The 12841-nt window shown below is 36.4% G+C and overlaps 1 protein-coding gene across 1 annotated transcript; it reads left to right on the forward strand.

Annotated features, from left to right (window-relative positions):
* The first annotated feature begins 290 nt into the window (after positions 1–290).
* LOC104894324 (tryptophan aminotransferase-related protein 2) lies at positions 291–10503 on the forward strand. The gene is made up of 5 exons (XM_010680532.4): positions 291–1498; positions 6378–6681; positions 8610–8890; positions 9212–9507; positions 10007–10503. Exons 1-5 carry the CDS (start codon positions 1173–1175, stop codon positions 10189–10191), a joined length of 1392 nt encoding a protein of 463 aa, XP_010678834.1. The 5' UTR covers positions 291–1172; the 3' UTR covers positions 10192–10503.
* Positions 10504–12841: the final 2338 nt, after the last annotated feature.

Genomic DNA, 12841 nt, shown 5'->3' on the forward strand with positions numbered 1-12841 from the left:
GACTATACTTAAAAAATATGTAGACTTTATCCTCGTTCCTCCCGTTAATGTTATTACGAAAGATAATAATGAAAAAGAATGGGTTTCAATAACTCATCAAAACTTCCTACAACCGAGTTTCACGTATTGAATTTACGAGCCTAAATTTGTATTCTTGAATAAGTAAAAAAAATATAAAGAGAGAATTAAACAACCTCAACCTTTAATTTCTTTTTCCTAAATTGCCCTATTTTCTCCTAACAACATTAACTCTATATGGCCATGGACCTTTCAAAAAACCTCTATAAATACCCAAAACATCAAATAAGCCTCTCAATGGACTTCTAAGTTCTACCACTATTCCACTACCATCCTTCTAAGGCTCTTGCAAATCACAATTAACCAACTTTAGTGGCCAAAAAAAGCTAATATACCCAACATAAAAAGAGAAAGATATAGGGAAAGGCCATCCCTATTCCCTACCTCCTCTAGTTCTCTCTTTATATAAGTACAACCTTAAAAGTGTAAGCAAAGCAACTCCTTTCTTATTAAAACTACCAATTTTAAACTTGTTGACACTCATTAGAGTAATATTTATTGCTACTAAACTTGCTATGTTCATGTTTGTGCTTTAAATAACCTCAAAATCTCACTCTCTCTTTAATTTTTCCTCTTGAAAAACAAACCATACTCTCTAATCACAGCTCATGTTACATGTCTCCCTGTATTTCCTTTCAATGTCCTCCAATGTGAGATTCAAAACCTTACACACCAAACAAACAACCCATTTCATTTCTTGTTTGTGCTTTTAATTTTCCTTTCTCATATATTTTCTTTTTTTCTCTTTATTTTTCGTTACAAAAGTAATTTTTTTTTCTCCCCCTAATTCTCAATTAGTGGGATTAAAGTCCACAGTTTGTACGATTCGTTTTTAGTATTTAGAAAATAATTTTTTCTAAAAAAAAATCCAATATCCACTGATTATCATTCTGAAATACAATAAATTGTATTTTTCACAATCTGGGTATTGCTCAAAATTCTGGAAATTGCGTTTTTGATCATCTGGGTATCGCTAAAAACTCAAATTTTCAGTTTATTATCTGGGTATTAATATAAAAAAAAAACCCAAAAATTCCATCTTTTTATTTTTCTATACAAATATATTGATAAATAAGTAGTACTAAAACAAAAAAATGGGGAAGGGTTTGGAAGTATGGTCAGTGAAGCATTTATTAATGGTGTCAGTTGCGTTAAATGTGTGGTTAGTGCTAAAGTTGATGTCTTATGAGAGAGAAAGCAATTTCACAACAGAGCAGATCTTTCATGGATTCTGTGCAGAAGAAAAGCTGCATAAACAACTGTCTCCTTCTTCTTCTTCTTCTACTTCAATGGCTGCTGCAGTTGCAGAAAAAGCTATTAACTTTCTTAATCCTTCAACTTCTTCTCATACCATTATTAATGATGATGTTAATGATGATGATGATGTTGATGATGATGGGAGAGTTATTAATCTTGATCAGTAAGTTCTCCTGTTATTTTCTTATACTATTTGCATTATGATGTTTGATTGAACTTTTTTTTGGAAATTTACTATAATTTGGAGTTTTCCATTATTTGAAATTTGCATGGTGGGATTACTGTTAATTGCTGACCATGTTAAGGAGACAGTTTTGGGAGAAAAAGGGCATAAAACATCATTAGAAAATTGCGTCTTTAATTAATCACATGGAGGGGTAATTATGTCATTTTAGCATTAACTTTCGTAGCAGCAGCTGATTATGAGATTTTTAATCATGTGAATAGTAGTAATATATTATAGGGGATCAACATGAGATATTCAAATCATGTGAAGTTTTCAGCATGTTATTGATGATCTTTTCATGCATGGAGAGGGCTACTTGTTTTAATACTTCCTCCCTTTCAAAATACTTACGACCAAGCTCCATGACGTGGTTTTAGGAGATGATAGATAAGATAAACAGACGAATTGATCATAATAATTTGAACATCTTTAAAAGGAGTAATTGGGCTATTAGGTGTTAACTTTATTATAATCTATTCATCTGTTTACCTTATCTATCATTATCCTAAAATTGCGTCGTAGGGAATTTGGTTGCAACTTGCAAGTATTAATAAATCACTTGGAAAAACAGAAAATCTTCTCCTTGAGTATCCCCCAGTCCATCTATTGATTTCAACCATATTAAGCTAAGCAACACTATTTCCTAAGCTTGTTTTTACTTTAGATATTTTTTGTGTTTTCTAGATGAATGTTCTGGTGATAAGGTTCCTAGTTAAATTAGTGCATGGTTTTTATATTGATTGATTTGCCTTTTTCATTTCTAGGAAGTCTGGGGTTGGTTCTGGTCTTGACTTATACATGATGCATCTTTTAGTCTGGACTAATAGAAGTAAGGTTGGAACCTCAAATTGGATATGAATGGACTGTTTGCTGTTAGTTCAACTGAACTTTATGAGTGAATTTTTTACTGATCAAAACTAATTTATAATAGTTAAACTGATTTTTAATGATTAGAATTGATTTTTGCTAATTAACTAGTAGTCTATTGTCATATTCAATTATTGGTAATTGCTTTTGACTAATAAAACTGTTTTTATTGACCAAACATAAAACTGATTGTTTTCATTGATATTATTCATAAGAACTAATTACTAAAAAACTTTATTCTTAAGTTGAAGAGCAATCACTTTGCAAAAAAATATGTTTCAACTTTTATTGAACTTTTTTTTTTATTGTAAACAACTACCATTTCACTACACATTTACATTAAAATCACTATTGTGTATTTTTAAGGCGGGTTTCGATATGAAAAAGGATTTGAAGTAACCAAGTGCCCTCACTTGAGTCACATTTGGATATGGAATCTACTCTTGTAATATCACATCATTTGAATAATAATGCTTCTTAAAGTTTCAATTAAGAGCACGTTTGGTTCATGATTTTGGGCTCCAAGATACGGAATCAATTACTAATATTCTTTCTTTTTGTTTGGTTCAATCCATCATCAATCCATTACCGTTACTTGGTGGTAATGGACTCCCCCAAGTTGTTACCCTTCCCTCCCCCTCAAGTAACAAAATGCATTATTTGGTGGTAATGGTTTCCATTCCATGGCTTGCACCAAACACCTAATAAAGGTAACCATTTTTATTACCATTCATCTCCTCTATTTGTTTCTATTCCCTTTCCATTCAATACTTTGAACCAAACAACCCCAAAGATTTAATAAGTTCCCGTAAGTTCTTTTATAAGTTAGTAAATGATGATTAGTACTAGTATAATTATTGTTGTTGTTAATATTGTTATTAGTTTAAGTTCAAATTAACTTTCAATAAGTCAAACTAAGTGAAAATCTTGGTGAAAAGAATTGAGCATACCCCTGCCATGGCTTTCATGTTTCGGGGTATATGTTTGACATGAAAGTGTACCTATCTGAACAACATTTATGATTTATATGGTATAAGATAATAATTTGTGGAAATGGTAATGAAATTGGTACTTATGGAATGTTTCATATATAGACGTCAGAAGTATGTTTCTTCAATTGCAAATATATGGTTTTTCTGATTGGTTTACACCATTCATATCCACATTTCTTGGTGTTTATAGTATAGTTGGTGATAAAAGTACCATTAAAAGAATCAAAAGTTTACTAATGAAAATGCATTACGGCTTTGCCTTGGACATTAACATGGCACATACCATGTTAATTTATGCACATGTATCAACATCTTTTTTAAATTTCAATTAACTACTTTATGTGGTAAGGTCTTGACCCAAACAACATGGGCAGTGGGAGCAAGTTTATCGTAAACACGACTTTATGGTTTTTTTGTGTTGGGTAATTGCCTAATACGTCTTCTGTTTAGTGCTAAATAGAGATAGGGCACATCATTTGATTAATAGGTAGAGAGAGAATGGAGATGATCATGCGAGGTGAAGTTAATCTCACACCAAGCTTAAAAAACATGGCCTCCCACCTTATACTCTAACATTAAATAAGGATATGAAAAGCAAGAAAAAAAGTGTCATTTTCAATTAGATAAGTGTACATCTATGTGGAAATGGACGAAGTAGTAACACAATGTAAAATATCGACAGTACAAGTACCCTTAGTCGAGTTTAAACTAATAGAGTGTTTCGAAACTTTTTTTTGGCGACGTTTTGGGAAATTTTCTCTTAATTGCCTAGTTGATTACACAAAAATAAATAATTGTGGTTTTCCCATTATCCACCTTGGTTGTATCTTAGTACACTTTCCCTAAGTCTTAGTGATAAGTGGTTTTCATTTTTCAATCAAACACCATTTGTTATAGTTATGAACAAGAAAGGAAATTTGCAGTGGGATATAGAAGTACTGAAGTAATTCCAAGTTCCAAGCATAAGCATGGTGTTGATATTACGTTTTCCAAGTGCCTTTTTTGTGCTGGCATGCCAGTATAGACAGAGACAACTCCTTTCTTTGAGGTTTAGATTCCCCATGGTGCATGTTAGAATTCAGCAGCCTCTTTGTGCTTAGAGCTTGCCTCCTTCATCTTTGATCTTTGAGAATTCTTTTGCTCTTTTCTATCTCTATAACATGCTCCAACTAGTGCATTGGGGTTGGGGTGGTGGCCCATTTTACCCGCACAAGCTACCATGATTGTGTCAGTGATGTGTAACCAAGCACCGGACCTCAAACTCATCAAAACTCCATTTGATAAAAAAACCCCATTTCTGGATTTCACTCCAAAATCCAATGTATTAAAATGTTGGTAAGGTGAATGAATGTCAAAGACAGCTTAAAAGGCAATTTTAGTTTTCTTCTAGCAATAATACTAGAAGTTATTTTAAGTTAGTATATGCATGCACGATGCACTGCCTTTTTTGGACTTTACACCCTACTTCTCCTTTAGTTGTCTCTTTGAGATATCTAAAGATTAAAGTGCGCCGCCTTAAGTTTATGAGCCATTACTTAAAAAGGATCTCCAACCCTTTGCTCATGTGAGCTAATAAAGTTTTTTTGTTAATGGGGATGCATAGTTTTTTGGGTCTTGTCTAAGGTATCCTAATCATGAAGGACAATATCTCTGTCTTTTCATTGTTGATTTGCTTTCAATATTGTTGTGGTGGTTGTGATATGATATTTGTGTTCGAGTCATTGTATGCATTACAAAGTGTTAGCATTTGGAAAGTTATGTTGTAGTACGAAACATCGTTCTAATTGGAATTCTAGTCACTCTTACTACTTACTATTCATATGGCTCCCCTTTGTGCACATAGTGATTTATAAAACAAACATGTGGCCACATATTCAATCATTAAATTGATGCATTAGTCTGGGTCCACCTGTTGTTGGCTTCCATACCTCCCCATGCATGGAATATAATCAATATAATGGTATCTAAAAAGTAAATTGGTATGTAGTGTATGTGCTTTTTCTTCTTTTTTTGTTTATTTTTTTAATTTTTTTTCTTGTGGAGGCTTTATTACTTGAACTTTACTCTTTTATTGGTGGGATTAAGCAACTCTGCAAGCACGTTTTGTTTAAGGTGATAAAATAGGGGGACCCTGTTGAGATTGAGGTGTTTTTATCAACTATGCTATTTTCTGTATTTGTTTAAGGTGATAAAATAGGGGGACCCTGTTGAGATTGATGTGTTTTTATCAACTATGCTATTTTCTGTAGTTGTTATAGAACTGCAAGTATCAAAGTTGCCCAGTTGTGAGTTAAGTTGCTTTTAGGTCATGGATATAATAGAGGGAGAAGGAAGATAGAGGGGAAACAATTGTGTGTGTGTGTGTGTGTGTATGTGCGCGTGTGCGGCTTCCGGAAAGAGGAGGGAAAATTTGTGAGTTCAAAAGGTGAATGTATTAACAAATATTTTCTGAAAACTTGTGCATAACCTTAAAAGACAGTTTAATGGAAATACAGAGTGTACCTTTTGTGTCAAAGAATAGGCCACTGATTTCTGTACTTAAAAGTCGTTATGCTGACAATTGATTTTGAGCACCATGCCTTTATAAATTAACTAAAGTGATCAACACATAATTTCAACAAGCTAACAATCAAGCTTACTAATTTTTAGCCATCAACAGCTGAATTATGAGATATTATCCAAAATGAGGAGATTATTATTCACCTTAGTGCATTAAGCATTCTTCTTGAATATCTGCAAGTTGGCCTTGAGTATTGTGGGCATTAGTTTAATGATAGTCAGTTGATGGTTTTTTTAAAATCTTTTATCAAAACATACTAGCATTGAATGTGGCGTGCAGATATTATGCCGTGCTATTCATTTATGACTTTGAGATGTTTAGACATACTGAGATGTTTTCAATCATCACGATCTTACGTGGAATACGTTTAATTTTTTTTGTTCTGATGCAATAACAGTGGCGATCCGACAATGTATGAGAGGTATTGGGAGCAAGCAGGAGACAAGACTACAGTTACGATCTCAGGATGGCAATCTATGAGCTATTTTTCTGATGTTCGGAACCTTTGTTGGTTTCTAGAACCAGAATTTGCAAAGGAGGTCACTCGATTGCACAATGTTGTAGGAAATGCCATCACACAGAATCGGCACATTGTGGTTGGCACAGGCTCAACACAGCTGTTTCAAGCTGCACTGTATGCTCTCTCATCGTCTGGAGGGATAGAGCCAATAAGTGTTGTTTCTGCTACGCCATACTACTCTGTGAGTCAACCACTGTGTCTTTTTATTCTTCTCTTAGAATCATGAGTCGTGATTTGGCTGTTGTTATACTTAGAAACTTCTAATGATGGTAATCCCCCCTTAACTCCACTTTTTACCATCCCACTTTTATAACTTAGAACTCGGAAGTAAAATTTCACTTGATTCACACCCCTCCAATTCCAAGCTATCTATTGATTTATTGGGAGTGTGTTGGCTAGTACTTGGCTACTGAGATGCCAGGTTCAGTGGGCAGAATTAGAGGTGGTGGTGGCTAAGGCATTGTACTTTTCCCCTAAAAAAAATTGATCGAACTTATTGAAGCTTATATGAAGTATGAACTTATTAGACCATATACTAGTTGTGAATTGAACTTAGCTAGCACTCGTCTAATCTTATATTTCCTATAACTTAATCTTTAGGCTGAATAGAAGAAATCCTATTTGGCGAGTATAGTTTCTGGTGATTGGGACGAGGAGGTGTGCAGATAATTTCTGATTACACTGTAAGACAATGTTGTCATTGAATGTAAGGTTACTTGTCTGAGAAATTGTCATTTCGCATGTGGAGTTCAACTGGAGCACAATTTCGTTAGACAGTAACACCATGTGTCTCTAATGATATGGTGTTACAGTTCTACAATTTATTATCTGCAAAAGGGAGAGAGTGAATGCATGCTATGCAGACAAAACATATGCAGAAGTCAGTGAAATTCAACTAAGGTAGCCATATAAGATGAAAATATTATTCTAATATATTGCTGCTTGAGAAATTTAATGGCATAACATGTGATGTTGGCTGCCTTCTGGATAGTTTAACTGTAACGATAAACTCATAGAAGAGTTGTGGACTTTGCTTCCCTCAAGTTATTTGAGAATGAAAGGTGGGCCTCCCTAAGTACATAAATTTCGCAAAAGTTTAGTTAGTACTCGAAACAAAGAATTACCGACTAATCTTTCGGTGACGCTCTTTTCTTCTAGATCTAAAAAGTCAATATAGGTGGAGCAGCTAGAAGTCAACTTTTGTTCTGATGTAACATAATTACGAGATTAGAATCTTAATTAGCTGATTTGATTGTCTGCTGCACTAATGATGATGTTAAGCATTACATGGCAATATTGATTAGTAATTATTGTCTCTTTCTTCGCTGTGCTTTATATTGTTCTTTCTGTGTTTGCTTAGGCTTAATATTTGCATAATCATGAGCCTTTTATTTTGATGTTCCTTTCTTCTTGTCACCTCATGAATGAAAAGTTCCCACTTGAGCTATATGAGAGCTTTAGTCTTTATAAAGTTACATTACTTGTTTTTGAACTTTAAGCCAAAGTGGGGGGTAGCAAAGTTTGATATTGACATGCCAAAAATATTGAGTCTTAAATTGCTTTTGTTGTGTAATTCCCCATCCACCTAACTCTTGGGTTATGCTACCCTACTACTCCCGTTGGATGTGCATTTGACACCTCAATGGACATAGATACTTGTTTATTGATCCTTGCAAAGTTATGGAACATCGGAGAAAAATGAACCTATATTTGGGTTTGAGTAAAATAGTATAAGAAGCTTAGGCTTCGTTCATTTCACCTTGAAACAATAAGTCTCTAGGATCATAACTTAGGATGAACCTTTAGGAAAAATAAGTTCAGGTAAGTTTAGATAAGGGCCAATAAATCTAGATCAGGGCCTACCTAATTAGAACTAATATAAGTTAAGAAATTCAAATAAAGGGTTGATAATTTCAGCTAAGGAAAAATAAACTCCGATAAAGGTTTTCTATGTTTAGGTGCAAAGAACCAAGCCTTAATTGTCATATAGATAGATGAAGCTCAACGCAAGTTTTGACGAGGAGTAAATAGCAGGAAGTTCATGTTATAGAATATGTTTCTAATCAAGATATTTCATTTCACTTGTTGATAATCTGTATCATCTTGCAGTTTTACCGCCAAGTGGTCGAGTATATGAAGTCTGGGCTTTACAAATGGGCTGGTGATGCTTCTAATTTTGACAAAGATGAGCCTTACATCGAGTTGATCACTTCCCCTAACAACCCAGACGGGTTCATGAGACAACCTGTTGTCAATCGCAGTGGGGGAATGTTGATTCATGACTTTGCTTATTACTGGCCACAGTATACTCCAATCACTTCACCAGCTGATCATGAGATTATGCTGTTCACCGTCTCTAAAAGCACTGGTCATGCTGGGATGCGAATTGGGTAAACAGCTTTTCATACTCCTGAAATGACTGAGCATTTGGCTCCATATGTACAAGCAATCCTTAAAAGGAAAAAAAAATCATATTACAAATAAGAAAATGCATATATACCCTTATGTTTCCTTGCAGAAAAGTTGTTAATGTCTCAATGAGGCTAAATGGAGAACAATTCACTGATGACATGTGAGAGGAGGGTAATCTGTTAAATTAATTTGGTGTAGACCTCACACCGATTCCTTCTCACTAGCTCGCTAATGAACAAGTTTTCCGTTTATCTTTTTGTATTTATTTTTTCTCATGAAATTGCATTGCTATGCTGCAGCTGGGCTCTTGTCAAGGATGAAGAAGTAGCTAAAAAAATGACCAAATTCATAGAGCTAAGCAGCATAGGTGTTTCCAAGGATTCACAACTTCGAGCAGCAAAGATTTTGCAGGCCGTCTCTGACAGTTGTGAACATGGTGGTGAAAGCAGGAGCTTTTTTGAGGTCAGCTATCAAAATATAGCCGGTAGATGGAAGAAATTGAGAGAAGCAGTGAAAGAGAGCGGGATTCTGAGTACACCCGAGTTCCCTTCTGCATTTTGCCAGTACAAAAATCAAACATTTAGTACCCAACCAGGTAGATTCATTATATCTTTTACAATTCCTGAAATATTTCTCATACGATCGTTGCACCATGTGGCTAGTGGCTATACAACTCCCAAGACATAAAATGGGAAGGGGGAGGGGGTTGGGGACTTGTGGAAAATGAAAATTACTTCTAAAATAGCTTGATTAGTTGAGAAGTGTACAAAGTTATAAGGTGATCATGAATGATAAGACCGGGCTTTCCCCAAACCCCTTGGCCCGCTTGTTTTCTGTGCCTAAGGTTAAGTTAGACTTCACTATACATTTCAGACCTATAAATCATGTGCAAAGTACAGGTCATGTGGCTCAAAAAATTTGTGTTCATGGCTTCATGCACAGGCTTTTTTGAGGTTGGACCCATGGGTCGGGATGAAGTTGACTAGCTCAAGTTTGATTGTACCACATAGGATATACAACACTTGACAATTTCTCAACCCGTGTAGTTGCAAAATCATGACTCTTTCTGATCATAATATTTTCATGGTTTTCAGCCTTTGCGTGGTTGAAGTGTGAAGAAGAGGTTGAGGACTGCGAAAACTTCCTAAGAAGTCACAAAATTTTGACAAGAAGTGGGAAGCATTTTGGCATGAGCCCGAAATATGTGAGGATTAGCATGCTAGATAGAGACTCGAATTATGGTCTTTTCATCAAGAGGTTGTCGGCCATGCGTTTATAACTCTGAAGAACGATTCCTGGCAGTGAGAGAGATTTTAAGGGACTGTATATTAGCATGAATTAACCTCTTCAGAACGCTTTTCTAACTTGTATCTCTATTTTAGATTTTTAAACTCATATTTAGCTTCTAGTTATGTTATTATTCTAGATAGTTGATTTAGGTACATGTATCATGTATGTGGCGAGAGTAAATGTATTAATGTAGGTTGCAGAATCGTATTGGATTGAGTATTGAGGTTATGCCCTTTGAACTGCAGCAAACAGAAACTTGCAGGATGAATATACACACAATTCGCGTAACCTTATAGTTACAGTACAACTGTTCTCTCTGTTCGAGGCAGCATAGATTGCATTAAACTAGTACATCTTGGAGTATAAGCTCAATACAAGTTCTAATGTTTGGAAGCATGGTTTACTAAGTTTTAACTGAACAACAAATCAAAGTTTTTTTTTTTTTTTAGTGGCAAAAGGGAAAAACATTTAAATAAAACCGAAATCCTTCATTACAGCCCTATCGTCTTCTATATTACCCAACTTAGCAAAAAACATACAAAACCAAACATGCACCCCCCAAAACATCCACAACAATAAACCTAGAACACCTGCATTCAGACTTAGAGAACTACACATTTGTATCCTTGGCTGCATGTCCCTCGCCTGAAGAGCTAGTGACGAACTCTTTATCGTTGTTAAAAGCAGCTAGCACGTGAGAAGGACTGTTGACATACACCACTCTTTCCTCCTTTTGATCCATAGCTTCAGATGCCAGACTGTGGGCTACCATGTTAGCCTGATGTTTCGTGTGCATAATCTCTACCTGTCAGTTTCTGGACAACAGGATACAGATATCCATCACCACCACCCCCAAAGGGTGATGCTCCGCATCCAGCGGCTTCGAAAGAAGCTGAACCACACCCAAGGCGTCACATTCCACCTCCAGATTGTGGTAATTGCAGTCCCAAGCTATTTGAAGACCTTCCCTAATAGCCAGCAGCTCTGTCGCCTCAGCAGAAACAGCTTCGATTTTCTTTGAGAATCCAAATTCCCAATTTCCACTTGCGTCTCGGAACACTCCCCCAATACCTGCCTTGATTCCTGCCTCTTTCCAAGCTCCGTCGGTATTTAGTTTCAGGAAACCCGATTTGGGAGGCTTCCACTTCATGCCCAGATCACCCCTGCTCTCTTTGGCTGCGTCAACCTGAAAAACCTTTATGTTAGTGAAAAAGTCGGCCATCACCCTACTGTGAAGGAACCGGGGATGATTGACCGCCCGGTCAAAAACAGCCTTTGTTCCTTGAGCACCAAAGATGCCAAAAGCCAGTTGCAAATTTAGCTTGCCAGAACTCATCTTGAGAAAGATTAAAATTTAGCCAATTCTCCCATCCCAGCAAGAAAAACTGAACTGCAAAATTAGGAGGATAATAGTGAAGAATTTTCTCCCAAACCCATTTGGACACATAGCAATCACGCAACATATGAATACTACTTTCAGGGCTGTTGTTACATTGCGGACAAACCGGGTCAAAATTTGGGATCCGGCTAGCCAGAAAGGAAGCCGACGGGAGAATATCTTTGCAAGCATTCCACAGAAGCATTTTAAATTTAAACGGAACTTTCATCTTCCATAGTCTCTTCCAATTTACTCCCCCAACTTCACTATTTTCTATATTCCTGGCAATGAAGTAGGCGGATTTGACCGAGAAGTGGCCCTTTTTTTCGTAGTGCCAAATAAAATCATCCTCAACCTCTCCTAAGGTGGCCAAAGGCGTGCCTTCAATTTTTCTCACCAGCTCAGGAGCAACATAATTCGAAATCCTACATGTAAGCCACCTCCCATCTCTAATGATATCGCTCACTCTCCAATGGGACATATACTCAGGGATCTCCTTCACCACTTCCTCAATCAGGGGCCCATCCCCAATCCACCAATGGTACCACAGTGAAGTTTCCCTCCCATCCCCAATACGCCTCTGTAGACCTCGCTCTAAAAGATCCCTCCCACTCACAATATCTCTCCAAATGGGCGAGTGGTGCTTCTTTGCCGCATCATTAAGGAACGAACCATCTTTCCAATATCTTGCTCTAAGTAATCTCACCCACAGCTTGCCATCCTCCTTCAAAATGGACCAACCCAGCTTGGCCATGAAAGCCAAATTCCAACTATACAGCTTCCTAATACCCAACCCACCCATCCCTAGAGGACGACAAACAGACTCCCAATCCACCCTCGCTAGATAATGAGTCTTCTCAAACTTATTCCAAAGAAACTTCCGACAATCCTTTTCTATTTCTTTGCAAACCGCCTTGGGAAGAAGAGTTGTTTGCATACCATAAACCGGGAAAGAGGTGACAACAGACTTAATAAGGGTACACCTACCCGCCATATTAAGAAACCTAGATTGCCAACCCGAAATACTAGACTTCACTTTATCTAACAACCCAAAATAGTCTCCTCTTTTTAGTTTATTAGGTAAGATGTTACAACCCAAATACTTCCCAAAACTTGTAGAACCTTTCATCCCCAGTGACTCAGCTAAGACTCTTCTACTTTGGTGGTGCATTTTTGGAGGGAAAATAATCAAAGATTTATTAGTATTCATTCTCAAACCCGACTCTTCACCAAACTTCTCTAGGACCCCCCTAATGATCCG

The sequence above is a fragment of the Beta vulgaris genome, chromosome 5, assembly GCF_026745355.1.
Source record: "Beta vulgaris subsp. vulgaris cultivar EL10 chromosome 5, EL10.2, whole genome shotgun sequence".
NCBI classification, from domain to species: Eukaryota; Viridiplantae; Streptophyta; class Magnoliopsida; order Caryophyllales; family Amaranthaceae; genus Beta; species Beta vulgaris.

Bases quoted from the DNA above. Each gene is read 5' to 3' on its own strand.
- LOC104894324 (XM_010680532.4), top strand. From the start codon at position 1,173: ATGGGGAAGGGTTTGGAAGTATGGTCAGTGAAGCATTTATTAATGGTG. The intron at 1,499-6,377 runs GTAAGTTCTCCT...ATGCAATAACAG, and splicing joins AGAGTTATTAATCTTGATCA to TGGCGATCCGACAATGTATG. The intron at 8,891-9,211 runs GTAAACAGCTTT...GCTATGCTGCAG, and splicing joins CATGCTGGGATGCGAATTGG to CTGGGCTCTTGTCAAGGATG.